This window comes from Gymnoscopelus microlampas (genome assembly GCF_963454915.1).
Source record: "Gymnoscopelus microlampas genome assembly, chromosome: 21".
Lineage (NCBI taxonomy): Eukaryota > Metazoa > Chordata > Actinopteri > Myctophiformes > Myctophidae > Gymnoscopelus > Gymnoscopelus microlampas.
This window is the reverse complement of record NC_139958.1, coordinates 28,584,516-28,601,954: the sequence shown is the minus strand read 5'-3', so window position 1 is coordinate 28,601,954 and position 17,439 is coordinate 28,584,516. Positions and strand designations below refer to the sequence as shown.

Here is a 17,439-nt window from a genome sequence, read left to right as displayed (position 1 = left end):
TGTGGAGGGGTGAAGGCCCACTGGTGCAAAAACAAATGCACCGCAAAAACAAAAGCTGGAAATAGATAAAGCGTGTGGTTTTCACCGGTCCTTGAGGAGACATTATGAATTATTACTGGCCCACAGAGGAGAGGGGAAACAAACATCTATCTATGGTGGTCAGCGGAAATTGGAAAAATCAGGTCAGATAGAACTACGGTGATAATAGTTAATGGTTTTTGCTCACTTTTGTCTTCCGCCTCGGGGAGAAATTCTCTCCATTGTCTCTCTCTCTCCTCTCCCCTTCCTATGGATGCACACACACACACACACACACACACACACACACACACGGTCAGTTTAACCACACACACATTAGACTCACGAGTCTCTCTTAACTCGGTGGCCGGATTTGGCCGTTCTCGCCGCTGTTCCAGCAACTAGATCTCAGTCTGGCAACACTAGACTACACACACACACACACACACACGCACACGCGCGCGCGCAAGCACACACGCATGCACGCAGGCACGCACGCACGCACAAAACAAAGACACATTACACACAACAAACAGGCAACTAACTGTAATTAGACCACAACCGAATGACTGGAAACGATAAACAAACAAGCAGAAGGTTGACTCAGAGGTCACTCTGGTTTAACAAGCTGTGGCGGTGGTGATGACATCATGTGGTGATGACATCATGAAGTCATGTCAGCGCTTTGTGGACTGTTATGATACGATACTTAACCCATTAAGACCTGAGGCCAATTCTACACAATGTCTCCTAAATCCTTTTTTTCCTTTTTTTAAACGTATGTTACTTTGGCAGTGGTTCTCAAACTTTTTCCATGTCAAGGACCCCCAAAATGATATGTATGTGGCAGCGGACCCCCATCTCAAAATGTGTTGTTCCAGGGACCCCCAGAAGCAAAGATTTGAGTTAGAAATGTTAAAAATGTTCACGATTTTTCAAAAATAGCAGATCTACAAGCTGAGCTGAACCTTCAACTTTCCATGCCAAGGAAGGACCCTCAGATAGCCATAGCCTCTCTGCTATTGTGGAATGGTAGCGCCGTGGTTGAGCTTAGATCGGCTGGCAGCCCCCCACTTTGAAAACCCTGTGTGAACTGGACACTTCTCCCTCTCTCTCTCTCTCTCTCTCTCTCTCTCTCTCCCTCTCTCTCTGTCCATTATCCATGAGAGTGCATCCTTTGTTCCTATCTCTGTATCGTTCCGCTCCACCAGAGAGGACAGAGCAGTACCTTGAAGATGCATCTCTCTTCCTGTTAACCCTTTCCTTCCTGTACGTGCTCTCTCTCTCTCTCTTTCTCTCTCTCTCTGTCTCTCTTTCTCTTCACGCCAAACTTGTTTTTCAATCTCTTCCTCCACTGAAGGGTTTTCCCCAAGTTCACTGCTTTTCTGTGCTCGCACGTGAATGTCGCTAGCTAGAAGATAATAAACTCTATACGAGCTCGCGATGCGTCACGATGCAACGCGTCGAGAGCTCATTCGTTTGGTTATTTTCGGCGAGCGGCACGGCCATACGACGAAGTATATATCTGGCTTAATGCTTGCTTTCTCACAACACATGCGTTTTTTTAATCTCTGGTCTGCGCCGCATGCAATTAAGAGTGTGTGGTAGTGTTTTCACGGTCAGCTGGAGCGAAGGTGAAAGTGGACTTTGCCTCAATTATCTTGCCGTGTAGTACAACGTCCCTTTAGATCCTGGGCCATGAGTTTAAATGATCTTTTTTTATTTTCTTATAATGGAGATTAACCTCTCCGAAAACCCCTAGTTAGCGCCATTAGCGCACTTAAGTCTCTCTTTAAACGAGACGGGTGTAACAGCCCAAAATGCACCGAATCAGTCTAATATTGGTGTGGTTTTCCTGTGAATCTCTGGGCGTTGTATTGATGACATTAGTTTTGCCTAAATATGGAGTTCTGTGGGATGGTGGTGGAAAATATTTGGGGACTGACTACTGACAGAGTGCATTAGACATTTGCTCACTGATAGGGCTGCTGTCACGATTACAAATTTAAATTGACGATTAATTGTAACATAAATAATATCTGCTATTTTTGGGAACGATTATGACGATTATGCTAAATAATTGCGATTAAACGATTATGTAATAATTGTGACTGGCCTAGGCACTGATCGGTATAGTGGTTTGCGACATGGGCAGACAAGGGCAGTCAAGGACAGACGGACGCAGACATTTGGGGGGACTTGCATACTGTACGGATGAATGCTCTTTTAGATCAATGGTTCTCAACCTGTGGGTCCCAGATTATTTTTTGGGGGGTCCCCAGATGACAGTGAAGTGACAATTTAACCACATTTAGGCTTTTAAGACCTTTTTAATACCTAAAAAGAAAGAAGAGAATAAAGACCATTACTGCAGCAAACGTAATCAACAAACTACACTCTAAAAACTGGTCAAATTGGCAAATAATATAAGAGGCAAAAATTATGAAAATAGCAGATCTACAAGTTCACAACGCCTCGCAACGCGAGGCGTTGTGAACTTGTAGATCGGCTATTTTCATAATCAAAAATGCATCTGTGGAACCGAGTCAAACATAACGTAGTGACCAAGGTTGTGGCTCTTTCGGAGCGGGAACTTTGTGTGTGTGGGGGGGGGGGGGGGGGGGGTAACATACACTGCTTTTGTATACCTTTTGTTATTGACCTGTATGTGAAAATATAAAATAAAGAAACCTTGAACAAAACAAAAAAGACATAACGTAATCTCAACTCAACTCCTATTATTTCCAAGTGCTTGTCAGGGTGGGGGGTCCCCAGTTCAAAATATGATTGTTTTGTGGGGTCGTGGCCTGAAAAGGTTGAGAACCAATGTTTTAGATGCTAAACAAAACAAAAAAATCGTCTCTCGGCTCTCGCGGCAGGAAAAGAGGAGCGTCCAGTTCTGGTTTGCCGACGAAGAGACGAGTGTGATTTAATAGTATGGTCGATCAGCGCCCGTTCATAGGCCTTAGGGGGTAATTGAATCGGATGCGCATTTGCATACACCTCGTTATGCATTATTCATATGGTGTCTTGTCTCTTCAATTAGTGGGAGCAGGGCCTTTCTCTCCACTAAGTTTAACATCTGGGTGACCCCGGAAGACCGTCTGGCAGTGGAGGGTGAAGGTGCACGAACACCAGCCATCCCTCTTAATTCCCTGAGGCAGTTTTTTTTCCCCCCAAACATGGGGCCGTGACCCGTGTTGGGTCGCGGACCTGTTTTTATAGGTTGTGAGTAAATAAGCCATTTTAGTTTTACCTGTCCTACAAAAAAATATCATTTACAAACGTTTCAAAATGTACACTGTGAAATTTCTCTGCAGAAAAGCAAATACATGTCTTTGTTCAAAAAAATATTTTCAGAAACTAGCCCCATGCACACCCTTATGGTCCATTTGATTCCATTTGTACACTCACTGAGGCTTTTACTGTGTATTGGTAGGGGTGGGTATATGCAACAGAATGAATGAATGATGAAATATGTATGTGTGTGTGTGTGTATACACGCACGCACGCACACGCGCGCGCACACACGCACATGCACACGCACACACACACTCTCTCTCTATTAAATATACTATTACGGTGGACATTGCAGTGAGGTGAGGGATGGTTTTGTATTATGTAAGGCCAAGTACTGATTGCATCATCCAGCCATATGAATCTCACCTTACCAGAAAGAACTCACCACCCCAGCTCTGGGACCATTAACCCAGCCTAGTGCTTTACCATATCCATCATCACCGCCACCTGAGGAAGTGTGTGAGTGTGTGTGTGTGTGTGTGTGTGTGTGGAGAACGCCATAACCCATCAGTGGGCAGCAGCTCAGTCTCAGCCAGCCGTTTCATGTGGGCTGTTGTGTTGAAGAGGTTTTGCTGTGGCTCCCTCACCTGCTGAGAGCCGCCTTCCTGTTATTCTAAAGGTGTGGAATGATTCACTCCTCCAGATGTGTGTGTCCGTGTGTGTGTGTGTGTGTGTGTGACACACACACACACACACACACACTCTTGTGTGTATATGTGTTTCTGTGTGCGAGAAGAAATTCTGTGACTGCCTCAGGCACAGTAAGTGTTGTTTGTTTTTACTTGTGTGTGTATGAGATATGTTGTGTCTGCCTTAGGCACTGTGTGTGTGTGTGTGTGTGTGTGTGTGTGTGTGTGTGTGTGTGTGTGTGAGTGCGAGTGCATCTCCTCACAGTCTCCCATACTGGCATGTCTCTGTCTGAGAGAGACTCCAATCCTCTGACTGAATGTCTGAGCACCTCATTGACTCACAGTTCCTCTGCATGTTCTTAGTCTGCTGCCTCTCCTCTCCTCTCCTCTCCTCTCCTCTTTTCATCATCTTCAGACCCAACCCCCTCATTCCCTTCCCTCTCCTGCATCCCTTGTTCCTTTTCCTTGTTCTTCCTCAGATTTCCCTGTTGTCGATCTACCTCTGTCTCTGACACCAAAGAGCTTCAGCCTCTTGCCAAAACAACCCATCTCCCCCTCCTCTTGCTCTCTCTCTCTCTCTCTCTCTCTCTCTCTCTCTCTCTCTCTCTCTCTCTCTCCCCCCCCCCCCTCCCAGCCTTTCCAAACCATTTCCTCACCACATCTCGTCCCTTTAGTTTGTTGTTTGGGATTCATGGGGAAAGTCTAATCCGCGTCCCCTCGGATCCAACCATATGAGAGATGCATGGAGACAGTGAGCTGTGTAAAGTAACTAAGTACATTTACTCAAGTACCGTACTTAAGTACACTTTTGAGGATTTTTTTACTTTACTGGAGTATTTCCCATTTTCAGTACTTTTACTTCTACTCCACTACATCTCAGAGGCAAATATTGTACTTTTCCTCCACATTATTCCGTGCGTGACGCAGATTTCTAGGCCGTCCGGGCTCTGACAGGTCTTTGTCGGTAGACTACTCACACCCACCTCCTGTAAGCTACCCCTTCTTTCTTTATTTCCTCTCGTTTTGTCCTCCCCTGCTTCCTTGACAACAAGTCTTCGCGGGCTTCGCTCATCATGGCTCGACTTGCGTTGTTTGCTCTTAACTTAGAAGTCAAAATGGGAACCATACAGCTCCAGTGGAGCGCACAGACAGCTCTGTAAAGAGTCTGCTGTTCTACTGCAGCTATACCGCTCCAGTGGAGCAAACCGACCACTCTGTAAAGAGTCTAAAGCCTCATTTATATGTCGTACCAACCCGATCGCCAGAGGAAACGTTCTCATTGAACGTTTTTCAACGTTTCTCAAAATCCGTGCATAGACTACTGGAAAACCACAAATTCCGTGCATAGCCGCCTCGCATCTCCCCCATTGTGACTAAACCATTTCGGAGCCGCGCAGTCTCAAGGGAATTGTCGCCGTGTGAAGGACCACCGAGCGAGCTAAAGCGAGCGAGTTGCCGTCCTGAAAATTGCTACATTCCCTTGAGCCTACTCAGCGCCGTTTGAGTTACGTACCGATAGGCACAGAATCGTACATTTTGTTGTGGGGACTGCTCTACTTCCGGGTTTTTCCGGGTTGCGACTGGTTACGCCCACCGCGGGACTCCCCGTACATATGCACGGAATTTGGGGGTTTCTAGGCGACTATGCACGGAATGACATGCACAAATCCGTGCAATGTATACTAATCATTCTTGTCCATTCCTCATCACTATTCTCTCCCTCCTCCCATAAGCCTCCCTCCCTCCCTCCATCTCTTTCTGTTTCTTCCCCGTTCGTGTGGGGTGTCTACTGATAATCCTTTGATAAAGAACAATAAAAAAGACCCTGCCACAGTAAATGGTTGATATGATGAATACTGCACGTTGAAGCAGAGATAATAACACCTGGGAGGGGAGTGCTCCCTGGATTGAATGGGACGGGCCCTGAGTGCCACGTTTACACCCAACATTTGAAAGAGTTAACTGAGCCGTGATTAGACAGATGATAGAGTGCTTCTTTTATTATTTACAGCTGGAAAATATTAAGTGGACAGCACACTTTGGAGCGTGTCACAACATATACACTAAAGCACACATGCACGCACGTACGCACGCATACGTGCATATGTGTGACAGGCAAATACCTAAGCATACACACATAAAGGCACAAACACACACACACACACACACACACACACACACACACACACACACACACACACACACACACACACACACACACACACACACACACACACACACACACACACACACACACACACACACATTTCATGTGTCACATTATCCTGCGACAAAGGGAGTAGCCAGCAGTCCCTTTGTATTTTTGTGTGTGTGTGTGTGTGTGTGTGTGTGTGTGTGTGTGTGTGTGTGTGTGTGTGTGTGTGTGTGTGTGTGTGTGTGTGTGTGTGTGTGTGTGTGTGTGTGTGTGTGTGTGTGTGTGTGTGTGTGTGTGTGTGTGTGTGTGTGTGTGTGTGTGTGTGTGTGTGCTATTTATGGTCAGCAGTGCTTCCAACAGAACAGGCTGAACTTTTAACTCCGGTGCCGCGTTAGCCAAGGTCGGCGCGGGTCATGCAGAACCGGTTGCCTCACACATTGGGGCTGGGTCTTAATCAAGTGTTGTATCTGACAGCTGACTCCGTCCACCGAGGCCTCTATGGCCTGAAAACAAAGACCTCTCTGTAATATCAGGGACAGGGCCTTTAGTGCCTTTGTCTCATTTTGGAAGCACACATCCTATCACCTCGGCACCTAGTTAGGAAAGTTCCTTATGAGGTGCAGGGTTGCCAGATCTGCTTATTATAATTTCCCCGCAAGATTTTAATTGAAAATAGCCGAACGGAGCCACTGTTTTGTCATTTGGTCTGGCATTAATATGGCATATTTACAAAAAACGTATGTGAACTGGAATTAAACGTCTGTTTTACGTATTTAAAAGTTCAACGAGGGGTCCGTGGCTGCCTCGTTTTGTAATGTGTGACAACAAGCCACAGGGAGGTAATCCCACATGGAGGGTATCGAGGGCAGCCTCAGCCTGAGGAGATGACCGTGCTGTGTTTGCTCCCAGGTGTGCTGAGTGTGTGTGTGTGCATGTGTGAACACATACAGTACATGCACTCACAGCGTTTTACTATACTTATGAGGACGTCAACATTTTAGATCTACAATATCACAACGTGTCGCGCTGCAACGCGTTGTAGATCGCCTATTTTCCGGTGTGTGACATCGCAACACAACAAAGTATTATTTTAATTAAACTCGTTCTAAGTCAAGTGAATGGCAGGGTTCACACCAACTATAAAAAGAATACAATGGTGAACAATGTAGTTATCTTTATAGTGAGCTAATAATGGTGCTTTACACCTAAATCTAACCTCTAATATATTATAATCCTAACACTAACCCTAAACTCAATATGGTTCTAATTGTGAACCTATGTCGACGCTTTTGTTTTGTTATTTTAACCATAAAACATGAAAACGACATGGTCCTCACAATGTCTATTTCTGAAATTCTACCATATCTGTTGGGACATTAAGTCCCCACAGGTATAGTAGAATTTCAGATCCTCACAGTCACAACTATAGCAACTATGTACACACACACGCACACGCACACGCACACGCACACACACTCCCGCAAGAACGGTGTGTATTTCACTGAGATCATAATTCTTTTTTCCCAACCTTCCTCTTCCATAACACCGCTGGCTCTCGTATATCTCCCAGCATGCATTTTGAATGTCAGACACATCTTGTGGCCCTCGTGATCCGTATCTGCGGAAACCCTTCTCTCTCTCTCTCTCTCTCTCTCTCTCTCTCTCTGCTCTCCAAACCTCTCCTGCAAATGTTACCTTTTTCATATCTGAAGCTGGAAATATACTTCACCCCCCCCCCCCCCCCCCCCCCCCCACACACACACACCCCTCCACCGGCCGTCGCTACACATGAGGACCAGCAGACGAGATAACCTTACCCGAGGAACCCGCAAATGTCACTTTGGCACGAGCCAGCCAATCGCGTCGCTCGTCACTGGCCTGTGGCCTGCTTCTCTCTTATGGGGTTCAACAGATGCGATACTGAGCTGATGTGTGTGTGTGCATGTATGAATGACAATGAGTCAGCGAGGCCCTTAGGTATATGGCCTGTTAACCCCATTCAACCTGGCGTCTCTATGTTTTGGACACGGTGTGAGCTGGTACATCTGCTGGTTTTTGCTATTCATCGTATATCGACGAAGTATAGGGCTTAAGTGGTTATAAGGCTGATAGAGAACCCACAGGATCTCGTTTCTGTCGGGCAGAAATCTCAACCCTATTCTGACTTTTTTTTTCATAAATGAATGCTCTATTTCATCATTTCACAACAAGAGTCACAACAAGAGTGTCGCACAAAAGTAGTGAAAATAGCAGATACAAGCTCACATGTCGCATCACGCGTAAATAATAAGCGGTTTTGGATGTATGAGGTTTCCCCCCCCAGAGCAACGATATCGCAGTCAAATATAAAGTCCAGTATGCATGCATAAGGTGCATGATTAAAAAATAGCAATGGATAGATGGCACTACGGAGATATATATATATATATATATATATATATATATATATATATATATATATATATATATATATATATATATATATATATATATAGAAAGATCAGCAGGAATATACAGTATACTGTATATAATCACAGTATCTTGTGCATTGTCGAAGAAATCAGGTATAAAATCACATCAAAATTGCAACAGGTATAAATATCACATAACCAAGTGTGACAGCCAATTACCACAGGAGGCTGATGCAGATGACACCTCAAATTGGTTCACGGGGGGAACAGCGTGAATACACTCGTGACTCATTAAAGTGCTTTAAATTCAACCGACAGTGATCTGCCTGGTGAGTGGGTGACGGCGTTGGAATGATTCATGCTTAATTCATACTCCGTCGCGCGTAGATTGGCTCGTTCTCAGCGAGCGATGGCCGTTGTACGACAGAGTATCGGTCGGAACTCGAGTGTCTTGCTTTGGGAAATCGCAGGCGTCCGTGTCATCTTTCTATGACATGTCTTGACTCTTTTTATACACCATCTGCCTTGTTTCTTTTTCCGTGCTACCGGTCACAATAAATACACAATACAAGAAGACTTTGTGCTATGCAAACCACTCTTCTATCGAACGAGGCAGCGTATAATAATGCCGTGGCTTCCTTCTGGAGATCGGATGTCATGTGGGGCATGCAGGCTATGATGTCAGGGGATTGGGGTCCCAGATGGTATCAAATGGGTGGGGGTCCGTGGCCTAATGCATATCGAACCCGGGGGTCCTTGAAATTACAAAAAAATAAGTTGAGAATCACTGTTCTGGTTTATGCTATAAAAAAACAGAAAGCAACCTTTGTACGGTATAACTAGATAATAAAACTCTGCAGCCCCAGTGCTCTCCATGAACACCTCCTGATGTGTCTAAAGCAGGGGTCTTCAACCAGGGGGTCCTCAGAGTAACTACGTGGGGACCACCAAATCTTTGTGTGATGTGGATTTTTCTTTCTTTCTTTTTTTACATTAACCACTTCTGAGGGGAACATTAGCCGGAAAATAGCAGATCTACAAGCTCACAACGCCTCGCGCTGCGAGGCGTTGTGAGCTTGTAGATCTGCTATTTTCGACCAAGTACTTTAGACCAAGTACAGAGCCAAAGGTCAAGTTTACAAAGCATTGAAGGCTCAAGTGGTTAAATGTCTGAAAACACACATTTAACATGAATACATGTAGTGGGGGGGTCCCTGCTTCGTCTGTCTCTCAGCTAGGGGGTCCTTGGCCTGAAAAAAAACGTGGAAGACCCCCTGGTCTAAAGTCATTCCAACACAACCACACGGAGAGGGTTTTCACCGAGAGCGAGGCTATTCCATTATTTGACTGTTTTGTATTTTATTATTAATGTAAAGCTATTAGTAGTTTGTCATGAAACCGTTCACTAGAATATCCACTTGAGCATTTTGTACCATTAAAAGTCTCTCTCACTCAGACTTCCTTGTGTGTGTGTAGAGGGCGTTTCCATGGCCACCAGTGCATATTGCTGTCGCGGAGAGAATTTTAAAAGAGCATATCTGAGCGATGTGGATTTGTTGTGCTAGCTAGGGTGATGTCTTCCTCACACATGGCTGTGAGAGATGGGAGGTGTCTGGCCCTGCCGTGAATATATCTGTTCTGTGCAGTTATTAGTCTTTTTTTACTGGTAATATTTTGTTTTTTGAAATTGATATTGAAAATGTTCATGTGTAACGGACGTACTTGCATACGTGTCCTTGACGTGAAAAAGTGTGGGAACCACTGACTCGGCACACCTTCTCTTGTTGTCTAGAGCATTGGTTCTCAAAGTGGGGTCCGGGGACCCCCAGGGGTCCTTGGGGGGGTTCCACAATCATTCACAATCATTTTAACCACTTTAACCTGTACTGTTATACTTTGGCTATTCAAAAATAGTAGATATACAAGCTCATAGCGCGGCACCGAGTGCCGCGCTATGAGCTTGTAGATCTGCTATTTTTGAAAAAAAAAAAAACATTTGTGCAAACCTTTGAATACATATATTGTTTTTAAGCGCACATTTGTAAGTCAAATCTTTTGCTTCCGGGGGTCTCCGGAACAAAATATTTGAGATGGGGGGGGGGGGGGGGGGGGAGTCCGCGGCCAAATACATATCATTCTGGGGGTCCTTGACACGAAAACGTTTGAGAACCACTGGTCTAGAGACGGGACACAGGCTCTTTGTTTGGTTTGGTTCACTTATCTGGATCGGGGAGACCAGGCTATGCCCCTAGGTCTAGGAGAACTATAGGCAGCCAGCCAGCCCACACCTTCTGGCGTTTTGTAATCATCACACCTTCCGGGAAGGAGGAAATTGACTGATGGAGAGCCTGTCAATCACAAGCCAGGAAATTAAATATACCTGCCAAAATGTTGGTGTTTCCGGCAGGGAATATGAGCTAGAGAGATATACTGTGGTGTGCTGTTGAGTTCATATGCCTTCAGAATGTTTGACTGATTGGAGTGAAAAATGAATTTCAAACCAGTGTGCCTTTTGTCATCGTCTCTCATGTATTGCTTCAGGAAGTGATTTTTGTAAGATGTGATAAATGAGTATGCAATTAAATGCAAAGGAGTTTTATTGGCAAAAGCAAAGCAAGTGTCAAAATATAATATACAGTATTTTACATGAATGATAGTCCTCGCACCTAATCGATACACCACTTAACCCATTAAGACCTGGAACTGTGTCATTTTTTGATTTGAGCTAAAAAGCATTATTTTACACTTTGGGCTATTCAAAAATAGCAGATATACAAGCTCGTAGCGCGGCCGCGCTACGAGCTTGTATATCTGCTATTTTTGAAAAATGGTGAAAATGTGTGCAAATCTTTGAAATATATATATTTTTAAAGCGAACATTTTTAACTCAAATCTTTGTTTCTGGGGGTCCCTGGAACAACATATTTTGATGGGGGTCCGCAGCCAAATACATATCATTTTGGGGGTCCTTGACATGAAAAAGTTTGAGAACCACTGATATAGAAACATACGTTTTTCAGAAAACTGTTGAGATTTAGGAGAGGTGTAGAATCGGCTTCAGGTCTCAATGGGTTAAACACTAGCAGCATCCTTATTCTGGGGGGAACATTTACCAAAAATAGTAGATCCACTTGTAGATCGGCTGAGATTGGGCGTAGAGCGAAGAGAGCCAAGTACAGAGCCACGTCAGGTCAAGTTGACTAAGTATGGAGGGTTTAAGTGGTTAAAAGAGCTTCTTTTTGGGACTATTTACCCATGGATGTGTCCTTTTGAGAGCACTGGACCTCACACTGAAGTGAAGTGCGAGATATCATGCAGTAGTACCGTGCCTTCATCCAGTTTTATATTTGCATGCTTAATGTTTTTTTTCTTTCCCCCCCCTCTCTCTCTCTCTCTCTCTCTCTTGTAGTTTCTGTGTCTGAAGAACATCCGGACCTTCCTCAAGGTGTGCCATGACAAGTTTGGTCTGCGCAACAGCGAGCTGTTTGACCCCTTTGACCTGTTCGACGTCAGGGACTTCGGCAAGGTGAGTCGTTTTTGCTGCAGAAACGCCGGAACCCCTGGATGAATGGTGCCACCTACCTGCGTGTTATTGAACCCACTTTCAGTCCGGGAACGCATATATTTTAGATTTTTAGATTATTCATATACAGTATGATAGATTTTTGCTATTATTCTATACTTTGGGCTATTCAAAAGTAGCAGATCTACAAGCTCGTAGCGCCACACTATGAGCTTGTAGATCTTTTAAAAAAAAGCTAAAATCTTTGCTTCTGGAGGTCCCTGGAACAAAATATTTTACAAATGTTTGCTTTAAAAAAAAACGATTTTCTAAAATAGCAGATCTACGCGCTTTGAGCTTGTAGATCTGCTATTTCTGAATAGCCAAAGACATCTGAAATGATGCGTTCCCCGATTGAATGGGTAAAGCGAGAATGTGAGTGAGTGAGCGAGCGCGTTATGGCACATAGCATCACGGCTGTGATCGCAGATCATAAAAGCGGCACGCCCTCAAATGACGTATTCACACAAGAGCTTTTAGATATTAGCCGATGATTTCACATGTGCATCGAGCACTGAGATGTCTGCGATGAGGTTTGACGAAGAGCTAATTCTACTCTGGTTTTATGATGTTTAGCTAAGCTAACTCCTAGCTGTCATGTCACGGCACACGACGCACAGCTCTTGGCCGTTCACATTGCTTGATCAGAACCAACTGTTATAAATTGTAGCAATATGAGGGCAATCAGAGCTACGCGACACTCCCTAAAGGACGTCGCTTTAGCGGTTCAGTTTTTTTGCTGTCATTTGAAATACTTTGCACGACAAATCTTGGCCTGGATTGGTTTAGTTTTGTTGGTTTGACGATGCGAAACGCTTATGCCTTGATTTATACTTAGTTGCGTGCGACACCCGCCACGCAACTATAAGTATAAATCAGGCATTACAGCGTCTGGACATTTTCATAATCATTATATTTATGGAACCACTTTGGTCTAGGGCTGAGACGTGGGGCTTCCAGCCAACATCGGAGGGTTTGATTACTGGTGGGAGCCCACTTTGTTTTGATTGCATGTCTTAACCCATTAAGACAGGGAAAGCGTCTGTGTGTCATTTTTAGATTTCTTTGGGCTATTCAATAATAGCAGATATAGATCTGCTATTATTGAAAAATCGTGAAAATGTTTGCAAATCTTTGAATGTATATATATTTTTAAAGCGAATGTTTTACTCAAATCTTTGAAAACTTATGTTGCTATAATATCATGTACTCAAAGATTTGCACACATTTTAATGTAGTTTTTTCCCGAAGATAGCAGATATACAGAGTGCCGCGCTATGAGCTTGTAGATCTGCTATTTTTGAATAGCCAAATAAATCAAAAGATTACACAGATGCGTTCCCGGTCTTAATGGGTTAAAGTTTTGCCTTGTTTTTATTCTAAGGCGAACAGTAAGTAGAATAAAAATCTGTGCTCTTGTTCACTTATAGTGCATGGCAGTGCAATGCATATAGTGCCATGTGCCCCGCAGCACAGCCCAACGTGCCTTGTGTTTTTTTTCTTGTGTGAATTAGGCCCGGGGGGTGAAATGTAGTTCACACAGTCAATTCTTTCAGTCGCATTAACTTCATTATGCATTTATAAGCACCCGGATCAGCGTTCGGTGCAACACTTTGGGGTCAGCAATCTCCACTCGTGTCACTGAATTGCCTGAAATAAGTGCAGCTGTGCTCCATGCGCAGGCAGCCAGGGTTTGGAATATTATGCCTGACTGTGTGTATATTGGTTCGGCAGTAAAAAAGTGGCTGATTCACACCGCACGTTATTACACCACGATGGAAAGATTTTTTATGAGAAATCCAGTAGGAGTTCACCATAAAGCACCATAAGGATCACGTCTGAACTGAAGTGAGTTTTATATTTTTTATTGTTTTATGTATTTCGATTTCGATTTATTTTTTTTATTGGGGGGAGTGTGCTCGACATGCCGTATGCAGTATGTCAGGCGCGTGATTAAGTGGAATAGTTTGAGACGTATGAAAAAACATCATATGGAATGTACAGTATTTAAGACACAAATAAGAAACTACAGTACCTCATAGGAAAGAGGGCACCGGCACCCTTATATAGATTTCCACGCACGCACACACACGCGCACACACACTGCTGCGGATTGGCTGGTATTGTAGCACACCCTGCCTGTCGAAGACCCCCAGGCTCTCCTCTTGGCCTCTGTGACCTAGAGGTGTTGGATTTTCTCTACCTTTGTTTGTAATCACTATAGCTGAACTTTAACTGTGTGTGTGTGTGTGTGCGTGAGTGTGCGCGCGTTTGTGTGTGTGTGTTGTAGGGAGGGGTCTTGGGGTCTTGCCAGACTAGAGGTCTATGTACATAACATAGTATGACAACTATGACATTATGTTAGAATGATCTCATGTTAGAGTCATACTGTGTAACATTTTCAATTAAACAAAAGCATTTTTTTAATATATTCTTTGATAATTTTTTCCCACTTGTTTTCAGTTTCTCTAAACACTACTTTTAATCGCGAGTGTCTGCGGCGAAATGACACGGGTGCCGGAAATGTACCGGTAATACATTATTTTATAAAAAGTTCTTACCGTTTCTGAAAACATAGTAGTTGCGTTCCAACTTATCCTCAGCTCAGCACTAGCGTTAGTTTTGGAGCGGTACTTTGATGATTTTATTTTAAACGGAATTCTAGGAATCACAGTTCTAACTAGAGTTCGCAAATTCTGCGGGCCCTTTTTTCGGGACGGCCCAGTTAGGGCCAAGGCCTTAATTTTCAGGCCCGTTGAGAACTCTAGTTCTAACAGACAAAGAAGATTATAAAAAAAGAAAGAACATTGTGAAACTAGCAGATCTACAAGCTTACAACGTGTCGATTGGATATTTTCGCGATTTTTTTTTTGGTACACCACCATTGTACAACAAAATATAACACTGGGTTTTGTGTCGATTTGTTGATCTAAAATCAATTCTCACTTAATCAATGAACCTACATGAGCAAGATTATGTCGGTTATTGGTTGTAAATATCGATTTCGATATATTTTGGGTGAATTGCCCAGCCCTATATATATATATATTGTGATATGCATGAGGTGGTTGATGTGTTGGACATGTTTACTTACTAACGGCATGGAAAGACATCTGTTCACGTAGCACTGCAGGACCTTGTGTATCTACTGTAACATCTGTCTGGTGTCTACCTCAGTGCTGTGGAGGATACAACCCTGTACCTCCCTGAGAGAGAGAGAGAGACGGATGAAGGAACGCTGTCAAATCCTGAGTGTTCATTTAACACATTGAGTTCCAGGTTTTTTTTAAAACAGGGTACAGTCAGTGCCTGGATTTTTAACCATTTTTGAACCTTTTTCAAGTAATCACAAAATATTTTCAGTGATCACCGTCCTCACGGTGATCCCCTCATTACACACACAGGGGTCTCCGGGGAAAAACATTAAAAACATTCGGTAATCCGTTCCATAGTTGCAGCCAGTCGAAAATAGTCAAAAATACATAGTAAAAAAGAAGTACACAGGAGCCGAGATATAGGCTTTTGAAGTCATAAGTTAACCAGGAAGTGGATTGGAGTCATCTTCGAAAAATGATATCTCCTGGTGCTGTGAAGGAAAAAAAAAATTGGCACACCTTGTTTGGATTATGAAAAACGGTCCGGACCGTTTTTGGCACTCATTAAAACCCTGGCGCCCCTATTTTGGATGAATTTTATGAATACATAAATAGTGAAAGTAGATAATAAAACGATAAGTGGTTTAAGGGGGTCGGCGTGTGTTTTAGTTTGAAAGATATTTTTTGGTTTAAAAGTTAAAGCTCTGTACTGATAGTAATCATAGACATAGAGTGTTTGTTCACTAACAGGGATCTCAGCATCTCTCCAGCTCTTCATTAATCAGAAAATACATTTTTACCAATTTTATCCAATCAGGAGAGATGAGTCCACAAAGATGATTTATCAGCTTCAATTTTGGAGCGTTCCAGTTCAAATTGTGTCTCCTCATTTAGTTTGTGTGTCATTACTTCCAATTTCACTTGTTTGTCCTATATTCTGTATGAGTTCTGTCTCCTGATTAGATCAAATTGGTGCCAGGACCTGAAAATGAATGTTTACTTTACTAAAGAGCTGGAGAGACGAGGGAATTACTCCTGTTATCGAACAATCTATGGCAATCATTGCTATCAGAATAGTATAGCTATTATAGCTATACACTTATGTTAAGAAAACTAATATCACTTACTCCCCTTTAACTCTTAGAGTGTACACATGTAAACAAATGGACCAGTAAGGGTATTTGTAACCGTCAGAGTTACAAATAGATAAATGAACTCTGAGGCTTTTACTGTGAAGCTGATATGGAAGAAAGGATGAGAGAGAGAGAGAGAGAGGGAGGGAGAGAGGGAGCAGTGTGACATTTTGTAGATAAACCACAGAACGATGTTTGAGAGTCAATGAGCTTCCAGTGAACGATATTAACCCATTAAGGCCTGAGGTTCCGATTCTACAAAATGTCTTTGGCCGCCGACCCCCCCCATCTCAAAATATTTTGTTCCAGGGACCCCCGGAAGCAAAGATTTGAGTTAAAAATGTTCGCTCGATTTTTCAAAAATATCAGATCTACAAACTCATAGTGCGGCACTCGGTGCCGCGCTACGAGCTTGTATATCTGCTATTTTTCAATATCCAAAGTGTAAAATAATGCTTTTTTTGCTCAAATAAAAAAATGACACAGATGCGTTCCAGGTCTTAATGGGTTAAAATCCGACGGCAGTCAGAATCAATCACGCGGACGCTCCACATGTCAATTGGAAATTGCACCCGCATGGTCTTGGAAGGTGGCGGTCTTGTCTCGCCATTGATTTTCCATTAAGGCCAAACATCGCATTATACTATATCGAATCGAACATGTCGCCTCTAATGCGCCGCACATTTAAATAATGTGCGCGTGTCTCGTAAACAAAAGATAAATAATGGGTGTTTTTTTTTTTCTTCCTGTGGAAAGTGCAGTTATGCTCTGGTAGTCCTTGAATACAGGCCATCGCAGGATGAGTTGTTTTCTCTTTTATTTCCCTGACACAATTCACTTGGCAGGAACTCTTGGTCGACAAATGACAGGGTGAAATGGTCACATAAATGGAGTACAAAGAAAAACAACATTTTAGTGCTTCAAAGTAACTATGATACCATAAAACCTGCCATCTGTCTCAACAACATGCTAGGGTTCAGGTGTTTAAACCCATTACGACCGGGAACGCGGAAGCTGTCATTTTTAAGATTTCTTTGGCTATTCAAAAATAGCAGATCTACAAGCTCATGGCGCGGCACCGAGTGCCGCGCCATGAGCTTGCAGATCTGCTATTTTTGAAAAATCTTGAAAAATGT

At 43.4% G+C, this 17,439-nt stretch overlaps 1 protein-coding gene across 5 annotated transcripts in view; it reads left to right on the top strand.

Moving 5' to 3' along the window:
* Positions 1–17,439, top strand: part of vav2 (vav 2 guanine nucleotide exchange factor) — a 259,771-nt gene that overhangs the window by 86,452 nt on the left and 155,880 nt on the right. For all 5 annotated transcript variants that reach the window (XM_084046572.1, XM_084046570.1, XM_084046573.1 and 2 more), the window contains exon 2: positions 11,923–12,039. In XM_084046572.1, coding sequence (XP_083902698.1) covers positions 11,923–12,039 — 117 coding nt within the window. The remainder of the gene's footprint in view (positions 1–11,922; positions 12,040–17,439) is intronic.